Below are 25,165 nucleotides of genomic sequence, written 5' to 3'. Positions count from 1 at the left end.
CTTTTGAAGTAACCCCTAAATTGGTTGATCGGGACGGTGGCAGATTTGTAGGCGTGATTGCTACATGGGTCAGATGACAGACTACACTCACATTTGTTTATGCAGCCCCAGACTTCAAACCCCGTACTCCTCAAAGTGGCAGACATAATCCTAGAGACTCCTGAATCTTTTCGCATGCAAGGGGGAAACTTCAATGGCATTATGTGTGCAGTAGCAGACCGGTCAAGGAATCACAAAAGAAAGAAGGGTGCCACACCAAAAGCTCGCTTTGCAGACACACTTGGCTCACAGACACACGGAGGTCAAAATACCCACATACTAGACAATAATACTACCTCTCAGGGGCACACAATTTATACACAAGATTAGACTACATCTTTGTCCCTTCATGTGAACTGGGAGAGATCAGTCAGATAGACTGTCTTGCGAGAGGGCTGTCAGACCACTCATCTCTATGGGTGCAGATGGGGCTAAAACCCAAGACTCACAGCCAACGGGGAAATTGAACGCCTGGGATCTCCAAAATCCTGGGTTGATACGTGATCTCTGGTCAGGCACCAACATTTTCTTCGTGAAAAATAAAGGTACTGTAGCCTCGGGTGTCACACTGTGGGAGGCGTACAAAACTGTACTGAGACAGGGCACAGAACCGGATAGCATGAGAAAAAAAAGGAAAGAAAGAAAATAGAGCATTTGGAACAGCAGATACTCACACTGGAGGGACAATAGTGGTCAGGCCAGATCCGCTGACCCCACAACAACTGGAAACGCTTAGAATAGAATATTATGAACTGGCCCAGGAAGCGGCAAGGAGACAGAGACTGGCCACACTACATCGCCTTTTAGAGGTAGGAGACATAGGCCAAAAAATTGCTGGCATGGCTTAGTAAGAAGGAAGCCGAGGCTACATCGGTGGGTTCAGTCGTAGATAAGCAGGGAGTGACTCTCTCCACAGGTGAGCAAATAGTGTTGACATTTGCCAAACACTATGAAGAATGTTATGGCATGAGGACGTTTAGTGACACAGCCACCATTGACGAATATCTTAAAGACATACATGTTCCCAAAATAGAGGAGGGTGACATGAAAATACTAGATGGAGACCTGACACTGGCAGAAGTGGATGAGGTTGTTGCCTGGCTTAGACCGTGAAGAACCCCAAGCCCAAACGAACTACCCACTGAGCTATATAAAAATTGTAAAGACCTATTGAGCCCTCACCTACTGGGTCTCTATCAATACGCCTCCATAGAGGACATTTTCACAGTGGACCTTCGGACTGCCACTATTGTGACTTTTTAAAAGGAGGACAAACCCAAAGACAAATGCGACTCATACTGCCCCATCTCTCTTTTGAATACAGAGGTCAAAATTCTTGCGACAATCCTAGCCATGTGATTCCTACTAGTCATAATGACCCTTGTCCATTACGATCAATCTGGGTTCATGCCTTGCCAGGCAATTAGATGAAACCCCAGCAGATCGCACAATTGGATGATGGTGGTTAAAAAATGCGATACTCTGCATGTTTTGCTTTCGTTAGGTACCAAGAGAGCATTTGACGCAGTGCACTGGCCCTTTTTAGACTCCACACTAGCCAAATTTGGAATTGGCTCAATATTTAGGAAATGAGTAAATGTATTGTATACTGCACCCACAGCAGCAGTGCGAGTCAATGGAAAGACCTCCCATACATTCCCGATATCCCGCAGGACAAGCAAGGGATGCCCCTTATACCCACTCCTATTTGCACTCGTGATCGAACCCCTAGCATGTGCGATTAGACAACACCCCGGGGTACTTGGCTTCAGGGTCACACCGGAGGAGCAAACAGATGTAAAAATATCACTCAATGCAGATGATATTCTCCTGTATATGATGGAACCGGACACAACGATACAGACGATGTACCAAATAATAGAGGAATATGGCCGGCTGCTGCCACCACAGCCTCCTGCGGGTCCTATCAACCTTTAAACAGGATGTGAACAAATGGAAAGACCTACCTCTCACCATAATGGGCCTGGCTGCCATGTTTAAAATGATTTCCCTGTCCCAATTCATATACGCTCTCCAGAATACATACCACCCTCTCCCTAGAAGGAAATTCAGGGAAATACATTCCGAACTCAGAGCACTGTTGTGGCTGAAGGGTCAACCATGGATTGCCATAAAAATGCTACAATGCAACCCATGCAATGGGGGACTAGCACTTCTGGACATTGATGCATACTATTGGGTGGCCCACCTATTCCCTGTAAAAGACTGGATACAAGTAACATGGGACCATCCCACATATAGATTAGAAAGGGAGAGTCTGACACCGCACATGTGCCTACATTACTTGAATGGAGAGTAAGGGATCCATAGGCTACTCCAAGCAACACGAGTCACCATGGAGATATGGGAAAGGACCACGAGCACTCCGAGGTGGGCCCACAAGATGACTAGGGCCACACCTCTGTGGAAGGGAAACTGGCTCAGAGAGGTGGGTGGTCTCCAGGGTTTCGAAACATGGCATATACTGGGGATCTCCACAATGGAACATATAACTGCAATGGGAGAGATCAATTCCTCCTCTAGCCTCCAAACTGAATTTAAACTACATAACTTCCAATTCCTCCAGCATAGGGAGCAGAGGTAATAAGGGAAACAGAGATATTGGAGTAAGCACCACTTGAGGGGAGACTACTGCAGGAAGAGCTCACAACTAAGGCAGTGTCACTCACCTATAAGACAATAAATAATAATATGCCGGACACCTTAGGTAAACTAAAGGGAACCTGGGAGAGAGACCTAGGGAAATTAGAGGAGATAGACTGGGAAGCAACCCTGATGCACTCTAGAGAGGTGGAAAGTAAAATCAGACTGCGTCTTGTCTAGTTTAATATCCTACATAGGTCATACTATGACAGAGTAAAACTACATAAAATGGACCGGGCCGAGAGCCCCCAGTGTCTGCGCTGTTATTCAAGTTTACAGGGACTAGATACTTAAAGAATTAAATGCAATACTAAGAATATCCCTTCCAGCAGATCTGAAATGTATTCTCTTGGGAATTCCATGCGATGTTGATGTCCCCAGACCCCTATTGCTCAATAGCTCACTGGGCTTGGTAGTGGCGAAGCGAGATATAGTACGGTACTGGGGCACACAAGATATCCCAACACTACATGAATGTGGTATGGACCTTTACATAGAAGTGGAGAGAGTTACATACAAGAGAAGAGGGTGTCTCAAGAAATATACTAAAATATGGAGTAATTTGATGTACCACTATGGCTTAACAGGAAGAAGTGATGGCATTCAAACTACTGCAAATGGGACTAGGGACTAGGGGAGACCCAGCGGTCTCAGGACACCAAGAGAGAGAGCGAGATTGGGAAATAAGGTATTCCAAACTATAAGGGAATTTTACACAATGTTGCTTGCCTAAAATGTATTAAAAATCAATGAGAATAATGGAGTTGAGTAAAACTGAACTAACATGTCTGAGCTAAGTGCGACTTGTTGTCATCATTGTATGGTATAAATGGTTTTTAAACAACTGAATCAAATAAAAATATATTTTAAAAAGAAGAGTGTTCTGGAGACGTCACTGTTCTCGAGATACGCCAATAGTGTAGCCAAGGGATTAACACCCTTGCAGAGTAGTTTTTTTTTTTTGCACAGTTCTTGATTGACTCAGTTCCTTTTTAAATGACTGCTCTCATGCTGTGGCCTTTCAACTCCCTCACCCCCTTTTCATTTAAAGAACAAGTCCTAAGTGGTGCTGGTCTGCAAGGATCCTTTCTTGCTTGTTTGTTTTAAACATTTACATGCAGCCCCTTGCCCGCCTCTCCTTCATGCATTTTTATGAATGCAGAAGATACTATACTCCGTTTTCTTTCGCCTGGCCATATCCAAAGCTCAAAAAATGCTCAGAGCAAGGTACTGGCACCCTGACACACATTTTCTAAAGTATCCAGTGGTGGATGGCCCCCAATTTCCTGAAGGTAAAGCTATCAAAGACAGATGTTGTACTACACAGACTTCAAATGTTAAAATGCTTAATGGAAGCCACAACCCAAGTAAACACCTAAGTTATTTTTCTTAATGCCTCAGCAACTACTCCACGGATTCACACCAAATCACACAAACCACTCTTTTTGTACCAAGATCTAGCTTTCTGTCAAACCTGGAGTAAAGCTGTTCAGCAGACTGGGCTGTACCTGTGTCTAAAGTTTCTATGAAAAAATGAATGGGGCATACACATTTTGGCACCCTCCCATTTCTGAGCCCCTGCTTGTCCGATTCCCTGAACCTTTTCAGTTAGGACCTGAGGTGGAAAATGTTGTGATGATTTGTCCAAGTTCTTTTCTTGATCAGTGACAAGTTCTGTGATCAGCAACAACTGAATCTTGGTATCCTGCCACTTCAGTGCTCCTCCTTAGTTGTCTATTCACTCAAACAGACCCCTCTCTTTGAGACCAACACACACTGAAATCCTGTTCTCCCCATTTAAACTCAGATTAATGTGAGAGAATATACATCAACTGTGGTGTAGTTTATAATCAGTTTCTTTTTTTCCAAACAGGTGACTTCATAGGACAAATAGCATCATGGTTGGACACGGCAGCACAGGAGCAGTAGATAGAGCTCTCTCTGGAAGGTTGAGAATATTAGGAGCTCTTTAAATGTAGAAAGAGATTCTGGTTTGCAATCTTGTTTATGATGCATGTTTGAAATGGCCCTTTTTGCAGGGTCATCCCTAAGCTTTTTGCCTTCCTCCTGGATTTGTTCTAACCTGTTTTTGTTGGCTTTATGACTCTGGGCACTTTGCCACTGCTGATCAGTGCTAAAGTGCATATGCTCTCCCTTTGTAAATATGACATGTGAATTGGTATATCTATGATTGGCTTATTTGGTTTGCCTGTTAGTCCCTAGTAGTGTGGCCTGTGTGTGCCCAGGGCTGGTAAACCAAATGCTGCTGGTGGGCCTGCAGCGCTGGTTTGCGCCACCCACATAAGCAGCTTGTAAATTGTACCTCAGACCTGCCACTGCAGTGTCTGTGTGCAGTACAGAACTGCCATCTTGGATATGAAGTGCACCCACTTCCCAGCCCCTGAACCTTCCCTTGGCATCATGTAAGCCACCCCTATGGTAGGGTGCATTGTGTGTGTAAGGTAGGACATGCTCTGATGTGTGTAGCATGTCCTGGTAGTGAATTACACCCAATTTAGTTTTTCACTACTGTAAGGCTACCTGTTCTCCATAGGCCGGAATGGGCAGTTTGACTATTACATTCTATAGTCCTAACTGACCCAAAGAACATGGTATAAAAACGAATTTAGTATGCCTGAGCTCAGAATATTAAAATACATCTTTTAGTGAAGTTTATTTTTATATTCTGTGTTTGAAAATACCACTCTTAGAAAGTAGTTATTTTCTTGCCTAAGCCTTCCAGTGTGCTCTGCTGTTATGTGTATTGGCTGTCTGGTTTTGGAGTGACAGGCCTGGGGGATTCCAGGAGACAGGGTGAGGTGTCCCAGTGGTGAATAGAGAGATCTGCATCTAGATGGGTGAGAGGAGTTGAAACTGGGACCTGAAAAGGGGTGTGCCTTCCCTCCACAATGCTGGCTCCACCGCCTGTGGTGCGTCTGATGTCTCTGCCCTGCACTCTGAAAGGAAAGAAGGAGTCAGGTAAACAAAGTGCTCCAGGACTGAGCAGAACTGGTTCTGGCTGGGTTCAGTGATTTGTAGCTTCTGAGAACAAAGACTTTTGGGATATAAATATCTGTGCTGAAACCCCTACAATTTGTATTGCTCCTGGACAACAAGAAGAACCTCTGTCCGTGTAACTGAAGGAATCTGCAGGAGAGGACTGTCCTTGTGCTTGTGTGCTGTTTCTTGGACTGGCCTGCAGTGGTTACTACTAGACGTGGAAGAAGAGGAAAAGGACTTTGAAGGAACTTTTATTTTTGCTACAGCAATCACCCAAGGGCTAGAAGAGAGCTAGCCTCCTGCTGGAGTCTCAGGCACATCAGACTCCACCACCAGCCTCCTGTTTCCTCCCAGTGAGGATTTCTATCTGCAGGTAAGGGCTCCTGTGAGTTCCAGGGCCTCTAGTTCTACTACAGAGAAGAGAGTGCTGAAAATTGTCGGTAACGCACGTTTGCGAGCTGCCGCAGCTGAACAGCGTAAGGAAAATCATTGCGCTACTGCCGCTGAGTGCTCGCTACCAGATATCATCGTATCACACATTTGCGGGCTGCCAAATGCTCGCTAACCCAAAGATTATCGCATTGCATGTTTGCGGGCCTCCAAGTGCTCGCTAACCAAAGATCATCGCATCGAGTTCATCGCTTCACGACATCGCAGCGCGGACGCCGAGCGTCCGCCATTTTCATCGCATCGCATCAGAATCGTCGCTCCCTCGCGGAGCGCCATTTCTTTTCATCTCAACAAGATCGCACACGCAACAGGCTCAGCGTATCATCCTCCCTTCGCGGCAAGGATTTCAACGCATCGCCGGCTTAGCATGGAGAAATTTGTCGCTTTGTCCTGCACACAGTTCAGCACATCATCCTCCCTTGCGGCAAGGATTCAATGCATCGCTGGTCACGCGTGAGGAAAATCATCGCTACAACTCCTTAGTGACATTTTGGTTGCTTTGATACAGAATCCAGGTATTTTGTGAGTAAAAGGGTCGCAGAGACCACTGCCTTGAACTGAACTCCTCTTTGCACACTTTGAACTATTTTTGCAGCATTTCAAGAGTAACCCTATTTTTCTAGTATTGTGGCTTTTTACTGTTATTAGTCTTGGGTTAAGTCTATATATAAAGATACTTATTTTTTATAACTACTTGTGTGGTGTCCCTATGTAGTGTTCTTCACTGTGTTACTGTGTATGGTCATAAATGCTTCACACACTGCCTCTGAGATAAGCCTAGCTGCTCGTGCTACGTTACCACAGGGTTGAGCAGGGGTTGTCAAAGGGTGTAGGCTGCTTACTCTGACTTAGGAAGAAGGGTCCCTACTTGGACAGTGGCCAGCCATTGCCAACTAGACACCCCCATTTCTAACAATGCACAAAAGAGTAGATGCATATATGGAGAAGTGGCAAGAGAGCATAAATAGTGTTACATTAGGAGTAACAACAAACCCAATAGTGACATAAAAGGGTGAATATAGCTGGTGTTGACTTGACTATCTTATACTTCGAATCTTTTGGCATGTCGGGTTGATATGTGAACTTGATACTAAAAGGAGCAGAAGCAGAGATCAGAATACTAGAGAGCAATGTGTAGAAAATGGAGAAGAGACAAAGAGAGCGTTGGAATGAGTAGAAAAGCAGCAATATGGACAAAGGATAAAAATAGTAGAAAATAAACCCCGTTCATATGTGAGTCTATGCCTAAGAGACAAAAAAAGATCTGAAGAGCAATATAGAGAGACAGAGACAGAGTTATTGAAGTAAAATAAGGAATGATAAAGAAAGCTAATAATTGAAAGATGTACAGTAAAGTGGAGGAGAAGTAACAGAAGGAAGACTAGGGTTGCATGACTTACTTGAACATGGCAATCAGCAGGTTTAGGAGCAGAATGATGGCAAACAACAGGTACACACAGAGCAGAACAATCGTCAGCCACTCTATGAAGATGGGAACTCCATCCAGGGCTTCAGCACATTTTGGCAAACTTGCATCTGACCCATCAAAGGTGCATGTGCTGTTATCAAAGTGTAATGCTTTAACAAAACAAAAAATATATAGTCATGTTACAGTTGTAAAGTCTCAGCCTTCAAAATTCTCAGTCCTGACTATGGTACTAAGCACCTTAAATTCAAAATGTTTTTTTACAATTTTATACATCACAAAACAACTCATTAAAAAGCTATTAGCAATAACATAGGCAAAGGCATGTAAGGTTAGCCCAAGAATTGGCTGGATCAGCAATCAGAGCTGTATACTCTCACAGTGAAGAAGTACAAGTTACTTACCCTCAGTAACGCCTTATCTGGGAGAGATTTCTCATGAACAGTACCCTTGCGCACTGGTAGGTGGTGCCCATCGGCTCCACGCGTTGCAACCTGTGTTGTCCGCGTAAGAAATGACGTCCACACCACCTAAATAGGTGCTACCTCAGTAACTTTCCGCAGCAGGAGTGCGGAGTCATGAAGTGCACAGACACTAGGGGGCGTGGTCTCGCAGAGCAGCATAATGGCCGCTCCTTGGAGCGAGCTCTGCCGGCTGAGACAAAATCTGGCCATCCTTAAGCTGCCCTGGTAGGTCACAATACTGCTGATATTTGCTTGCCCGACGAGTTGTGGAATAGAACGACACTGCTCCAGAGGGGAGAAGTCCCCTGTGGCTCCCCGCTGTGATCGCTCCGACTCTGCGGGCAGCGGTTGCTAGGCTGAACATGGAGCGCACTGCCGACAGCGCGTGTCGCCACCCGGAGCTGTGGCATGCTGCGAGGATCGCTGCTGTCCCGACTGCGGTGCGACCTTCGATCTGCCGAGGTGTGCTGCCCGTGACGGCGAAGCTCCGGCTGTTGCGGTGGATGCGGCCGCCATCTTGTGGAGCCCGATCCAGACGCCGGGGCTGTTCTGGGCTCGCCCCTGGGTGTCTTCTAGTGTGACGAGCTGAGGGAGAGCTAACCCCTGTGAGGAGAGGTATGGGGGCTTGCCGTGGGGGAGAGAATGACCACTCTGCCAAACAACCTCAGGTGGGTGCTGGACCCCCTCGAGTGCAAAAAGATTGGAATTGTGTGACCACCTCCATGAACATTTGCACGCCCAGGGGCCAAGGCATTGGTTAGTGGCACATGCATGGTCCTCCTCCATAATGTCATAGTTTATTTCTATGTCCCAGCTGATTGCCTGAGTACACGTAAAATCTTTTTACTCAATGGGTACCTCACAACGTTAATCCTGCCAGCTGTATTATAAGGCAGCATTTGGGGGAAGCTGCCCGGTATTGCGGACTTGGACTGCATCGAGTGGTTTGTCTGGAGGCGAGCTGACTGGTGGTGGCTGACTATCCGCAGCATTACATCGGAGGGGTGCAACAGACTTACGATGGGGAAGACAGACCCCAAACAGTCTAAGCTGTCCTTTGACAATAAAAAACACACGCGCCAAACAGACTCTGAGACTGGGAGTGATGGTGAGAACCCTCCCCCAAGTCAATCAGATGACCGTGATGAGGACTATGTACCCTACTGCTAGAAATGAAATCTAGCCTCAAAACGATTGATACTAAACTGATACTTACCTCCCAGCTCGAGAATGTCAAGAAGTGCTTTGATACACACAAAACTTGACTGGATCAATTAGAGAATCTCTCCTCTGATGCACATGATTTCCAAGTGGAGGCCAAAGAACAATTGCTACAGATGGACAAGGTACTGTCATTGATTAGAGCCAAAACTGACGATTTAGAAGCCAGGTCCAGGCGCAACAATGTTCGCCTACTTGGTATTCCTAAAACTACGGCCATGACTAAAATGGAAACGTTCGTAGAAGAGTTTTTGCGTGACCTGTTTGGAGCAGACCTTTTACTGGTCTTTATTGTCGAACGTTCCCATCACACATTGGGCCCCCATCCTCCTATGGTTACCACACCGCGCCCAAATCTAGCTCACCTGTTGAAGTATTGAGATGTGGTGCTCCTCCTTGCTAGAGAACGAGATACCATCCAGTACGAGGGCAACACAATCTCATTCTTTCCAGACTTTACTCCAACAGTCCAGGCAGCGAGGCTTGAATTCATCCCAGTTAAATTCTTTTTGCAACAGGCGGAGGTCCCTTAGGCCCTATTGTACCCTGCCAAGCAAAGGGTCACGCACAAAGGTAGCCCTCACTTTTTTACGGACGCTAAATCGTCAATGAAATTCGCAAAACATGTGGGAGGTAAGAGATGTGCCACTATGACCAAAAGTCAGAAGAGCCCAGAGAGGACCCTAAGTGACAATGACTGAATGCTCCTTGTTGATAGTGATGGAAGTCCTGTTTTCATGTACTCTAATAGTCAACTTTTACAGGCGCTGTGTTCTGGCTTATCTAGTAGCGGGCAGGCTCACCTATCCATCCCATTGCACGTTGGGGTTAAGGTTTATTGTAGCTAAATTTTCACCTTGAGTGGCGGTATATATTCCACGGCCACCCCGCCTCATAGCTGGGTTGTATGCCGATAACTCCACACCCCAGGGGAGAGTTCCCATGTACTATCACCAGGTTTGGAACTGGGTTTTGTTGTTTTTTTGTTTTGTTTGTTTCGGGACGGAGGGTCTAATACACAACCTAATTGGGGGGTTGGTGTGGGTAGGGGCAAGGTTGGGTTTGCTGTAGTTGTTAAGTTAGCTAGGAATGCAATCTACTGCATTATACAACACGCTATTTTTATTATTGTACATTCGAAACCTGACTCAACATGATCAGAGGGGCGGAATTGCCCCGCTAGAACACACCTAATATTAGCACAGAAGTGGCGGATGAAAGCGTGTTATGATTATTCTGCTACTATGATGGCATGACTACTGTTAGATTTCTAACCTAGAATGTCCATGTTTTGAATGACTTCAGAAAGACCAGACTCGTCCATTCATACCTAAATTGTCGCAGTGTAGATATCTGTATGTTGCATGAGACTCACTTTCAAAGCACGTTGCAGGTGAAACTACATCATAAGCATAGGAGTCACACGTTTTCCTTTATATATTCAAACTATGCTAGAGGAGTAGCGATATTGATACAGCTGGGTCTGAATTGGTCAACAATAGAATCTCAAATAGATCCTGAAGGTAGGTTTGTAATACTGTGTGGACTTTTGGGAGGAGTAAAAATGACAATAGAGGCCATATATTGCCCTAACGCAGACTGCCCTGAGTTTTTTCGACAAGTGTGGGCCAGCATTAAACGTACAGGTTGTGATACAATAATATGGGGGAGACTACAATGTGGTACTAAACGACATGCTAGATAAGAAAGGCATGTAACCTACACCCAAAAGCAAGTGCGGCCTTAATTGAATGGATGTATGACGGGGACTTGACTGACATTTGGAGGGATAGACACACAGGGCTATTGGAGGGGACGTGTGTATCGACGCACAATGGAGCATTGTCGCGATTAGATTTCTGGCTAGTATCCCGTGACATTGCTCCCTGGACCTCTAGTAGCGCACACTACCCCAGGACGCTCTCTGATCATGCACCTTGCCTACTGCAGCTAACACTTCTGAACACCCCGCCCCCATTACACAGTTGGAGATTGGCCCCTAACGCCTTACTTGATCAGGCCTTTAAAGAAGAGATACACAAGGACATTGAAGAATGTTTTGATACAAACACTGGGTCTGTTTCCACACAGGCGACATTGTGGGAGGCGTTTAAGGTGGTGGTGCGGGATAAATGCATTTCAAGACACGCAGGGGTGCTCAAAGCCATTAGATGCACGCTGGCCTTTTTAGAAACCCGTATTATAGAACTTAGAGTCTGATTATTTCAAAGTCGCTGACCCTACCATATAACTAAAAATTAGAGAGTTAATATCTGAATTCGAAGAAGAGGCACAAAGACAGGTGACATTTCTAGGAAAATTCACTCAAGTCAGGCGTTATGGAGAGGGTGACCGACCAGGGAAAACCCTAGCTAAAATACTGAGACCGTTGCACACACCTGCCTATATATACGACGTTTTTGTCTGCAACTCTGAGTGAGATCATCAGAGGCCCATACGAGGTTCTTGAGGTATTTAAAAATTACTATACCAAATTATATATGGCCACACATCAGACGGAGCCAGAAGAGCTCCTGCCCTTTCTCAAGTTCATTGAACTGTTGTGGTTGAGCAGAGCTCACAGGGAATATCTGGACAAGCCTTTCACTGTCCATGACATTCTAAGGGTCATTGGAAGTCTACTGACTGCCAAGGCCCTTGGTTCTGATGGGTTAACCTCTGAATTCTTTAAGGTCCACGCAGATATCTTAGCACCTCAATTACTAGCGGTCTTTCAGGAAGCTCAAGATACTGGTGAACTCCCTGCATCAATGTGGGAGGCAATTATCCTTACCCTCCTGATACCAGGTAAACCTGGTCAGGAAATGGACTCGTACAGGCTGCTCTCCCTAATAAAAATAGATGCAAAGATCTATGCAAAATTACTGGCTAACAGGTTACAGCTCATGCTTCCCATCATCACAAGACATGCTCAATCAGGGTTTATCCCCGGAAGATCTACTGCCCACAATCGTACGTTCTTTAGGGTGGTAGATTATTTAAACCCAGAGTCCAAAGCACTTGTGGCGTTCCCCGATGCCACAAAAGCATTCAACGCTCTAGAATGGACTTGTCTGTTTACTGTTCTAGGGAGGATGGGACTTAGCCTCAACTTCATAGCTCTAATTAAACTACTGTACACTAGACCCTCAGCAAGACTGTGCATGAACAGCTTGATCTCCGAACCATTTGCTATTTCTCGCAGGACACGTCAGGGGTGCCCCATGTCCCCACTGTTGTTTGCTATAGCAATGTAACCTATAGTGGCTAGAATACAACAGCACCACGCTGCCAGGGGATTACGCTTTAGCTCTAGCGGGCTCCTGATCTCATTATATGCAGATGACATGACGCTATATATCAACGAACCGGAGACCAACCACACACCACTACTTAGGGAGATCACAAAATTTGGCAGGCTATCAGGCATATTCATAAATTGGGCTAAATCAACCCTATTCCTCCTAATGCCGGCCACTAAGGCTTTTGATCAAGAATTCCCACTTAAGTGGGCAGAGGCCCCGTCAAATACTTAGGCATCTGGTTAAGTTGCGACATGCAAGATATATGGAATCTGAACTTTGGCCGTGCCATTAACTGTTTGGAGGGGAAGATTGGGGTGTGGACCATGCTACCGCTCTCTCTCACTGGCAGAATAGCCATAGCAAAGATGATCGTTTTACCCAAATTTTTATACCTATTCATTAACATACCACTCCTATTAACACATTCGTTTTTTAATACCCTTTGGTCTCTTATGATTTCCCTAGCTTGGGCGGGAAAGCAGGCTTGCGTCAGTTGGGAGATACTTACCCTTCCCTTGGTGCAAGGGGGAATGGGAGCCCCGGATATGCCACTCTACGCATATTGTGCACACGCACAGTTTTTACATTTTTGGACCCACCCAGTTCCGTTCCAGTTGCAAGTGGTTGTTGAGATGGACATGGCAGACCCTATTCCCCTTCAGGCGGCTATATACAAAAAATACTGCCGGCCTAAAGACTGCATAGATGCTGTGTAAACCCTGAGATGGGTCTGGAATGACTGCGTATTAGAGCTGGACTGGAGACGTTCCACGCTGTCAATCCCCCTGTCTTACAATCCACAGATCCTGGCCATGTGCGATGGCAGAAGTGTGCCATTAGCATCATCAATGGGCTCGTAACATTTGCAGCTTTATACCCCGAGGATGAGTTTTGTCCTCTGCTGTCCTCACTCCTCTTTATAACCACTCCTTCATGACAGCAAAAATCCCTGATTCTTAGAGAGGCTTCATACTTGTCCCAATTTTTAAAAAAGGGGATCGTTTAAAGCCATCAAATTATAGGCTCATCGCATCATCCCCTGCCATCAGACCGGATTGAGACCACAGTTATCGACAATGGATAACATTCTGGCGTTAGTGCACCTAGCAAATGAAGCAGCAAAAAAGAAAAATCCACCACTCTTTTGCTGCTTCATCGACTACAGCACAGCCTTCGACAGAGTGGTACGAAACAGGTTATGGTGGAAATTAGAAAAGTGGGGCGTTCCACCAAACCTACTGAAGGCAATTAGATCCCTATACGAAGGTACCTGGGTGTGGGTCTAACCAGCTCCTGCACAGTGTCCCCCAAAATAACAACGAACAACGGGCTGAAACAAGGATGTGTATTGGCTCCTATCCTCTTCAACCTATATACGGTGGATTTGGGGGATGCCTTGAAAGGAGCCAGCCTAGTAGCACCGAGATTAGGCAGCATGAGGCTGCCGGTGCTACAATACGCCAATGACACTGCCATAATGGACCATACAAGGGTGGGCCTACAGAGAGCCCTAAACGCACTGAACCAATTCAATAAAGAAAATAATATAGTCAACCAGGGGAAAACAAAGGTCGTCATTTTTGGGAGCTACCACCTGAAAAAGAAAATGCAGTGGCTAATGGGAGACCTGCAAATCAGTATCTAGGGGTTTGGCTTACGGAACGGGCCAAGGCAAACGTCCAGCTGAAACAGCAGTCCTCTAAGGCCAATTAGGTGGCATTCTTGTTAAAGCAATTGAGCCTACACCTGATAAGCCCCCTCTGCCAGACCAATATTAACTGCCCTAAAGTAAAAATTGCTGCCAGCCATCAGCTATGGCTACCAGGCTTTTCTGGGGTCGCAGAACACCCTTCTCATCGCAACCCAAGCCAAAGCATATAAATCAGTCTTCTCTATCCCAAGGTCGGCAAGTAAGTAAAGGCTAAGAATGGAGCTAGGCCTGGTAAGGCCAGACTTGATGTGCCAAGGGGATATTATAAAACTATACTTAAGGATTACAAGGGCCCCAACAAACTCCTTAAGACATCAACTGAGAGTCATCTTCGAGGGGCCAATCTCAGTATGGCACACCTTACACGGCAAAGCGCTCAAGACTTTAAAGATCGAGGAAAAGAGCATACCATTGCCTGAAATCCCACTAAATGCCTGGAAAAAGCCATAAACAGACAAGTCAGCGAAACCTCATTTGAATTAGATTTTAAATCTCTTCGCTCTAGCCCCCACTTAGCCCCGCTGAACAGCTCCTATACGGTAGGCAAAGCACAATCCTACTTAAACGAGGCCCTCACACTACAAGCCCGAACCAAAATTCTCGCCATGAGATTATGCACATTAGGAATCACCGATTTTAACCCCGCATGGGCTCGCAAGGGGGAACTCACAAACTGAAGACTGTGCTCCTACATGAGGGAATCTTGGCTACACCTTCTGTGCTGCTGCCCTGCTCTTAGGAATGAATGCAGACGACTTCTTTGCCCAGTTTGTATCACCAAGGGAACCAAGACATGCAGCGAAGCATCAGCCTTGTGCTTTTCTAAAACAACCACGATGACCCTGGCGAGACTGGGGAAATGTACTCACTTGATTAACATGGCTTTAAAGGCTGCAAATGAACACAATCAAACCAGGGTGCCCAGCACAGCAAAACAAGGGGGATAATGCAGCTTCCCCTCAAACAAGTGCAGAGCCCTGATCCTACTCACCCGTCCTACAGAAACCGTACCAGATCTATTGCTCCAAATGGAAGGACCAAGAAGAATGACCTATAGACTGCCGAACTAGAAAACCGGATGTCGGAAGGTTCAGGAGTGATGACAGTGCCCTTGTTGCTGAGCTATGGCGAGCAGGCGATGCTGAAGAAGCCGAGGAGCTATCCATGAGCTGTCCCATGAAGGATCTAGAGAACCTGGTGGTCGGTGGTATGTGTCCGGACGGAGGACCAACAAGCCTTGGCAGCGGCAACTGGAGTGAAAAGCAAAGAAGTAGCAATGTTGGAACCAGCAAGGTCCAAGGAACTCACCACAAACAGGGAAGTCTGAGAAGGCCCTAAGAAAACAGGAGAGGCCACTGGAACAGAAGATGACCCTTAAGAGGGCCCACAGACGAATGTTCAGGAGTCGCAAGAGGACCTCAAGCACCTCACTAAGAAGGAAGGCCCACGGTGCAGAAAATGTGGTGAGGATGCTGTACTTGGCAGGAAGAGATGCTGGAGGCTGGAGCTTCTTGTAGCCCAAAGATCTCTGGAGTGCAGAGCCAACAATCCTTGGCAACTGCAAGTCGATGAGGTGAGCAGGGGTTTAGTCCGAGCAATGCCAACAAGGTATACTTGCCTCAAATTTGCAAAGAGAACGGTCAGGCTTAGAGGGAGTTGCAGAATCCCCATCTGTGTTGCTGAGCCTTTCGAAGTCTGTGGCATGTCAGGAGCAGCAGACCGGTCAGCTTTGTTGTGGTGCGTGCAGATATAGGTGAGGGACTCCTTCACTCTAAGTGAGATTACTTCAGGTGGCCTTGATGCCCACAGGTCTGGTGAAGATCCTGGAAGAAGCACAGGTACAGACATAAAGAAGCCTTGCAGAACAGAGAGACCAGGAGCAACAGGAGTCTTCCTTGATGCAGTCTTGGTTCCAGGCTAAGTCAAGCGAAGTCCAAGTGCCCAGATTGGCAAAAAGTGACGTGGTTTAAGGCTTGAGTCGTGCCCCATGATGAGACTAAGGAACCACCCACAGGTAAGCCCTTAATTATCCTAAGGAAAGGTTGGAATGACTCAGAAGTCCCTCCCAGAGTAGGGACTGATGCGAGGGCAGGATCCTCCCAAATCCTTTGTCCTGTTTTGCGCCACAGTGGAAGCCAAGTGATCCCTGAACTGTCTCAAATTGGAGTATGCAAGGAGGGCATAAAATGTGCCTTTCATAGCAGTCACGTGCCCCCACCCCAGCCCAAAACACTGAGTCTTGTCTGGGAGGTGGTCACACCTCCCTGTGACAGGAAACCTATTGTTTTAGCTTTCCCTACTCAAGCTCTGCTCAGCAGCAGGAGGGCAGAACGGTGTCTGTAGTCAGCAGCAGCACTAGCTTGCTCTCAGATCCTGAAAGGCTGTTACCGGTAGTACAGAGGGGACCCATGGGAGCCCCCCAGGGCATGGGGTCATGCTTCCAACACTGGATGCCAAACAAGACCAGGTTTGGTGCAGCCACTATACAGTTAAGCTCCTCATAATGACTTGATGTCCACTATATTTATGCAAATGGTTGAACAAACTTTAAAAAAAAGTGATTTGACTCCAGGGTTTGCAGGAGTATTCTGACTAAACATTTGGGAATAAGCCATCATGACTGTACAATCATTAGTGAATTACAAGAAACAAATGTTTCCTGAGAAAACAATAATTTAAAGCTTTATATATGTCACAATGGTGCTCACTGTCTTTACCACATGTGAAAGAAATCAACACAAGTAAATGGCTAAGGTTTCTGCCAAAATGCTGTCAATGTGTGAATCACTGATTTGGAACTCACTGTGGAGAAGTGTGTGTGTTCCTGTTTAGATATGTTCGCATTTTGAAATAGTTTGCGTATCACTGATAATGGCACACTATTAAAATTGAGACTTTCCAATTTGGCATGCGCATAAAGAATTAGTCTGTATATCACTGAGTCTGACACGCCGAGATGGATAGACAATTCAAAGATGGCCTCCACGCATGGAAGGATGTTATGAGCACCCCACATCAATATTGTGAATTACTGACAGCATAATTTGTGATGGGAATGCTGAAACAAAAACGCGCCTGATGCACGCTCCATCCTCGCATCAGGCAGTCTATGTACGGATGGAATGCTTTGCAGTATCAGATCCCAACGGCTGACTGTACCCGCACAACAGAGGTAACACAAACCCCAAGATAATCACAGTACCTTAATCACGATGAATTGTCAGCGATGGGAAATCAGCTATTAAAGATGTTTGTGTAAAGCTGAAATAATTCTGGTACTTTTGGCAGCAGGTACCAATACTCAAACAGTTCCATCTGAAGTGAGACAGCCGGCACCCATGACACCACGAGTGATGTGGCACATTCACCAAGGGGTGGGCACACCCTGAGGGGATAAATAAAGGGTGCCAGCTCGCATAAGGGAATTGTGTGTGCCAGACCAAAAACGGTGATCCTGGTTTAGAGGAGAAGGCAGGCCAATGTGCTGGCGGTACCCAATCAGCGGGGCCCTGACACTGGCAACAAGAACGGTGATGTGACTCACCGTGGGGTTTGGTGCCAGTCGGCATCACCCTGGGACCCGTGTGTTGGTTCTGGCTGGCGGTGGCAGTCAGATAGGTGCCGGCACTAAAGTTGCGGCTCTGCCATTGCGTGTGCAGTTGCTGCAGCTGCTGTCTGCTCCTCCGAATCACCGTGTTCTGGGAGCAGCTAGATCTCTGAGGGAGGTGGCCTGCCCACTGCAGCCCAGTCCAACCACGCCTGCTGCAGCCGCAAGGTGTGTAGCCTATTATGGCAGTTGGTAAGCATGTGGTGGAAAGAAGGAGCAGTGGCCTGCCATGATTAGGCAGTAGGAGCCTACTTATTGTGGTGCCAGCAGAGCTACACCTACAGCAGGAGTTGGAGGCCATGATCATTTTTGTACAAAGTGAGTCAGGGGCACTTTTGCTGATGGGAATATCACTGCCTAAGGACTATGACCACATACAGTGCGTGCTCTCAGCACGTAGATTTTTAATTATTTTGTTCACAGACGGTTCTAGTTTCATTCACGTTCTTTTTCTTTGGTTGCTTACGTCCATAGGCAGACAACGGTTGAGGCTGCTGTTCTTACAAATTGAAATATAAAGTGAAATGCACAAACAAGTTTGCTCATTGTTCTGATATATTTTTAGAAGTGCTCTCAAGGTCCAAGGAAGCTGTATTGAATGAACAACAAGTTTAACACACCCTATCATTGACGGTGCAATGGGTTTGTTGGAAACTTCATTAATTTAAGACCCTTAAGGGTATGACCATGGAACTACCTGAAAAGCTCTGGCAAAAATGGGATGGCTTACTGCCCTATGTTCTCTTTGCCTACTAAGAGGTTCCTCAGAAAAGGGTGGGCTACGGCCCATTTCAACTTCAGTTTGGACATCCAGTTAAGGGTCCCTTGTATTTAGTTAAGGAGGAATGGGAACATCTTCTTAAACAAGACATTGTGGACTATGTCCTAGGCCTGCATTCACATATTGCTGAGTACGTGAAGAAAGGCCATCAAAAACCTTGAGGCCAGCCAGGAGCTTCAGAAAGCTTGGCATGCCCAAAAGCTGTACTAACTGTTTACCAGCCAGGAAAGAAAGTGTGGGTGTTGGAGCCTGTAGCCTCAGCAGCTCTCCAGGACAAGTGGAGGGGACCCCACATCATACTTGAGAAAAAAGGAGAGTTCACCTACTTTATTGACCGAGGTACTACTAGAAGTCCCCAAAAGGTACTTCATGTGAACCGCCTAAAGCCACTTACTGACAGGGCTGACGAGCTTGCTTATGGCCACTGATGAGGGACTGGAGGAAGAGAGTGACCCTCTCCCTGACCTCCTCTCTCAGGACCCTATTGATGGGTCAGTTGTTGGAGCAGCCTTGGCAAGCAGCCTCACTGGCCATCAACAACCTGACTGTAGGCAAGTGCTAAATCAGTTTTCCCACTTGTTTTCGCTGACTCCAAGCCAAACCACCTGGTGTACGCATAGAGTGAACACAGGTGAAAGTCTGCCTGTCATGAGTAAAATCTAAATACAGCCTGACCATGCCAGAGATTGCATCAGGACTGAGGTCCAAAAGATGCTGGAGTTGGGGGTAATTGAGCTCTTGGGCTAGTCATGTAGTCCTTGTGCCAAAATCTCACACCCAAGATGGTAAGAGAGATATAAGGTGTTGTTTAGACTACACAGGCCTCAATGAAGTCACTAGGACTGATGCCCGTCCAATTCCCAGAGCAGATGAGCTGCCTGATACTCTGGCCTCTGCCAAGTATCTCAGTACATTTGACCTGACTGCTGGCCACTGGTAAATCAGACTCTCCGAGGATGCCAAGCCAAGGACAGCATTTTCAACCGCCATTGGAACTATCAATTTATTGTAATGCCTTTTGGCTTGGAGAATGCACCTGTCACATTTCAGTTTCACAGTTTGGGAAGCCTATAGTGCACATATCTAGATGATGTTGCTGTCTTTAGCTCCACCTAGGAGGATCACCTGGTCCACCTCAGAAAGGTTATAGAGGACCTGCAGGAGGCAGGCCTCACCATCAAAGCCACCAAGTGCCGGATAGGGCACATCAAGGTTGTGTACTTGGGTCACCTTTTAGGTGGAGGCCAAGTTCAACCATTGGACAGCAGAATTCAGACCATACTGGACTTGGTTGTTCCCACTACCCAGACGCAAGTCAGAGCTTTCTTGGGCCTGCCTGGGTACTAAGGAGGTTTGTTAAGGGCTATGGATTCATAGTGACACCCCTTACTGATCTCACCTCCAAAAGAATGCCACAGAAAGTTCTATGGACAGTTAGCTGTCAGAAGGCATTTGATGACATGCAGCAGGCCATGTGCTCTGCTCCTATTCTGCAAAGACCTGATTACTCCAAAACCTTCATTGTCCAGACAGATGCTTGTGAGATAGGGGTAGGAGCTGTTTTGACACAGCTTAATTTAGAGGGCTAGGACAACCCAGTATATTTTATAAGGAGATGGTTGACCCCCAGGGAGAAACATTGGTCAGCTATTGAGAAGGAGGCCTTTGCTGTAGTCTGGGCTTCAAGAAGCTGAGGCCATATTTGTTGGGTAGTGACTACATTGTTCAGACAGGCCATAAGCCCTTCTTAGGGCTTAAAAAGATAAAGGGAGAATATCCAAACTTTTGAGGTGGTCCATTTCCATACAGGGGATGGACGTTTCTGTGGAAGATAGCCCTAGAAGTGATCATTTTAATGCAGATAGACTCTCTAGATATTTCCACTTTGAACATGAAGACTCAAATGCGCAAGGTTAGTCTCATCTCCTTTCGTATGGGGAGAGGTTGTACAGTAAAGTAGGATTTGCTTTCATGGTTATGCCCACTTTTTGCTGGTGTAAGTCTGTTTTATGACCTACGCTGACTGGGATCCTGCTAATCAGACCCCAGTCACGGTGCTTTCTCCCTAAATGTCACATTTGTAAGTACTTTGGTAAATTCATAATTGGCTACTGGTATACCCTTGAAAGTTCGGTCAGCCATTTCATACGTATAGTGGACATCAAGTCGTTTACAAGATGTCTAACTATATATTGGCTGCACCAACACCGGTCATGTTTGGTCTCAAACATGTTGTAATCCTACCCAACAGCAATTCCGGTGTTGGATGTAGGTTCCCTTGAACTGGGGGGCTCCCTTGGGGACCACCCCTATATTCCCGGCACCAGCCTTTCAGGGTCTAACAGCAAGCTAGTGCTGCTGCCAACCACAGATACGATTCTACCCTCCTGCGGCTAAGCTGAGCTCGAGCAGGGGAAGGCAGACAATAGGTTTTCTGTCACAGGGAGGTGTGACCACCTCCCAGACAAAATTTAGTGTATTTGGCTGGGGTAGGGGCACTTGCTAGCGCCACTAGGCTGCTTTGAAGCGCACAGTTGGTGCCCTCCTTGAATACTCCAGTTCGAGCCAATTCAGGGAGCCCTTGTCTCCCTCATTGGTGCCAAATTGGACAAAAGTCATTGGAGTATCCTCTGCTCTATCCAGTCTCTCTTCTGGGAGGGACCCCTGAATCATTCCAAACCTGTCACTAGGGTATTTAAGGGCTTACCTGGGGGTTGCTCTTTAGAATCATTGTGGGACAAGATTCAAACCCAAAACCACTTCAACTTTGACCGTCTGGGCACCTGGACTTCGCCTGGAACCAAAACTGCACCAAGGAAGACTCCTGCTGCTCCTTGTCTTGCTATTCTGCAAGTCATCTTCATTGTCTGGGCTTCTTCCACGTTCTTCTCCATAGCTGTGGGCATCAAGGACACCTAAAATAATCTCCCTTGGAGTGAGGGAGTCACTCCCCTGCATTTGGAAGTACCACAACAAAGCTGACCGATCTGCTGCTCCTGACATCCTACGTACTTCGAAAGGCTCAGCAACACAGGTTGTGGTTCTGCAACTCCCTCAAGGCCGTACTTGTCCTCTCAGCAAGTGTGAGTACGGTATAACCTCATTAGAACCACGGGAACTGAACGCCTGTGCACCATGTTGACTTGCCTTTGCCACGGCTTGTTGGCTCTGCACTTCATAGATCTTTGGCAACAAGTAGCTCCAACATCTCTGCCTGTCAAGATCTTCATCCTCACTTCATCCTTTGCAGTGTAGGCCTGCATCTTTGGTGAACTGGTTAAGGTCCTCTTGCGACTCCTGTGCCTGTAGCCTGTGGGTCCTCTTGAGGGTCTTCCTTGACTTCAGTCAGCTCCCATGCTTGCTCAGGGCCTGCTCTGACTCTCCTGCAATCGGTGAGTCCCTTGGACCTTGTTGGTCCCAACTTTGCTCCTTTACCATTCTCCACACCTGTTGCTGCTGCTAAGGCTTGTTGGTGTTCCCACCAGACACCAAACCCTGGTCCTCGACTTCCAACATTGGACAGCTCATGTTCGGCTTCTGGTCTTACTCAGAGTCACCTGGTCCCCACAGCTGCAACAACAAGGTCACTGATAGCACTTTCGACATCAGTGGGCATTGCTCTTCTGTTGTAAATTGAAACAGAATGTGATTAAGCATTTACTAAAGACATTAATGCTTTCCTTTTAGATCATGTTTTCTTCGTTATGTTGACCGAAGTTCGGACTCCATTTTGTATTATCATGCTGCCACGTGTTCGCCACGAGGAGAGTCCGACCTCTGTGTTAGTTGCTCTTGTAATCTGCCTAGTAACAGTTTATAAATAGCTCTCTCTCGTCCATCTGGCGCATGCCCAGACTTGACCACATCTGTTATAATTAGCTTTGCTTGACCATGTGTTTTTGCGGGCTCAAGGGGTGTGTTGGCTCCGCCCATGTATTGATTCAGTATCGAGAATGGCCATAAATGGTAATGTTCTTCGACCTCATGTTGTATCCACCCACTTATGAGCCCCTCTGTTGTGTATAAAAGGGGACTATGTACGCAAGTTCTTTTTGCTACTCCATGCAATACTGAAGAGTGTTGTGTGGATTGTAGGACCACCCTTAAGGGTTAATAAACGTTGTTTTTGTACTTTGCAGTTTCCGTGCCAACTTCCTTATAGATTCCGTTACAGGAGAGCGAACCCTTGTGCCTTGCGGGCCTAGCTGGGGCCTGTATTCATCACTTCCATGGCTCCTGCTCAACTCCAAATGGCATAGATTCTGTCCCCTCTGCTTGCAGGTTCTTCTCATCTTGAATCCACCCTTGGACTCCACCGGATACTCTTCAAATCTTCTCCAGTAGCATCTTTGCTGAAGTCCTCCATTGTGGTTTACAGCGGCTTCTGACGTCACTGCGCACCCATGTACCTGGCTTCCCTGGTGTAGGTATCATGGTTCCTGCGGTATCCACAGATAGGGTGACTCTCTAACCTACTGTCTTTCACATTGTTTCCTCAGGGTCCACTGGGAAGGGTCCTTCTTCTTAAAACTGCAACCACGATTTACGTGTTGACTTCTATTGAATACGCGTATGTGTTTCTGCTCTGCACACATACTCCATGGAGCTCCTGTGTACTTACCTTGGGTGGTTCCTTGTGTCGCCAGTTCTTCTGAGTCTCCTGGTCCAAGTCCTGACTTTGTTTGAAGTTCTCATTCCACTTTCTTTAGTCTGTGGTTTGGTCTCCCCCTGGATAACACTGTATTTTTAGCTGAATTACCTCTTGCAATTTAAATATTATGATGTATTTGTGTTGATATCTCCAGCTAGGAGATATACCAATGTGTTAGGGAGTGTTGTGTAATAAATAGACATATTTTTATAATAACACTGTGTGGTTCTTTTTCCTTTAACCTACACAATATGATTAAGATTCAGTAAAACAAGTTTGTTAACAATCCTCCTGGATAAGCCTGAAAGCTGCTCTCCACAGCTACCGTTTAGATAGCTTTCCAAGGTTGTCTAAGGCAACTAAAATCACCATAAGGGTTGTCTGGATTAATGCAGAGTGCATCACTCAAATAAGTGTGCACCATATACAAAGCCAGCCTCCTATACCCTATATGCACAGATTGAAACAGAGGCGCTTGCCATTTGATGGGCCTGCACATATTTTCACATCTATCTGTGTGGAAAAAGGTTTCTGGGTATCACTGACCACCAGCATTTAGTGTCCCAATTTGCAGGAAGGGCGCAAAATGGTCTGTTGAGGATTGAGCAATGGGCTATTCAACTGCAGCAGTACTCTTTTAAAGTGATTTATCGACCTGGAGCCAACAATCCGGTTGATTACCTATTGAGATACCCAGATGCTTGGACTGACAGCAGGATCGAGATGATGAGAATGCCTCTGAGTAGTTCATGAGAATGGTCATGGCTACCTCATGTCTGAGGGTGCTCACCCTGATGAGATAACAGAAGATGCCTGTTTAGGTAAAGTAAGGAGGGTGCTAAAAGAACTTATGTGGGAAAATGTCCTCATTGGAGCAGGAGGAATGTTGCCTGAGGAACAGGAGTCGCAGTCCCAACTATGGAGCTGTAGGTACGAGTTAAGCGAGGATGAAAATGGCCTAGAACTGAGGGGGTAACCAAATAGCCTTACCCTGAAGCCTGTGTGTGAGGACTGTAAACCTGGCGCATTAGGGTCATCAGGGAGTTGCCAAAATTAAAACTCATTTGCGCAGTAAAGTGTGGTTTCCCAGAATGGATTGCCTGGTGGAGGAGACTGTGTACCTGTCACTCTCATATAATTGCGGGAGGTGATACTCCCGTGGCCCAAAAGAAGTCACGGACGAAGCTGCCCAACAGCTGTGGACAGCCCTATGCATGGACTATGGTAGTTTTCCAGGCATCAGCAAACGCTTGTCATGGTGGACTGCTATTCGAAGATCCCCATTGTTGAAGTGATACGATCTACTGCATTTGTAAAGGTCAAACCAGCTTTGGAGAAAGTGTTTGCACTGCTGGGTGGGACTGCCTGAATGGATTAGAACTGACAATGGTCATCCGTTTCAGGGGCAGGAGTTCAGGGATTTTCTACATTTTCTTTATTTTTACATGTTTTTATTAAATAAGCTCATAATACATCACATGGCTGAAAGTGTATACATGCATACTACCAATTATGAATCCACATTTTATAGTATTGCTTAGTGAGGTTGAGCAACAATAGCCACACAAGAGACATTAGAGGCTTTTTCCCATAGATTTTAGACAACATAGGGTGTGAGTCAATCTCATCGTGCCTCACTACATTGTTGGATGGGAGTGGGAGTGTGTTAGGGGAGGTTTGGCACTCTTTACGTGCCCCTGTATCCCCACCATGTAGCCCATATCTTCTCCCACTGTTGCGCTATGTTTAGTTTTGCTACCAATTACGCTATTGCAAGACAGAGCCTATTTTGTTGGGCCAGTACTCCTATCCTTTATCATCAGTAGCAGCCACTTAGTGTCTTCAG

General features: G+C 46.4%; 1 protein-coding gene across 2 annotated transcripts in view; it reads right to left on the bottom strand.

The window, feature by feature from the left end:
• LOC146808484 (transient receptor potential cation channel subfamily M member 2-like) overlaps positions 1–25,165 on the bottom strand; it is a 790,090-nt gene that overhangs the window by 124,636 nt on the left and 640,289 nt on the right. For both annotated transcript variants that reach the window (XR_014968000.1, XM_085623576.1), the window contains exon 9: positions 7,554–7,731. Coding sequence is in view for 1 of the 2 variants with exons in the window: in XM_085623576.1 (XP_085479702.1) it covers positions 7,554–7,731 (178 nt within the window). In the remaining variant the exon portion in view is untranslated. The remainder of the gene's footprint in view (positions 1–7,553; positions 7,732–25,165) is intronic.

Source organism: Triturus cristatus, chromosome 8, assembly GCF_964204655.1.
Source record: "Triturus cristatus chromosome 8, aTriCri1.1, whole genome shotgun sequence".
Classification (NCBI taxonomy): Eukaryota; Metazoa; Chordata; class Amphibia; order Caudata; family Salamandridae; genus Triturus; species Triturus cristatus.
This window is presented reverse-complemented; position numbering and strand designations above follow the sequence as displayed.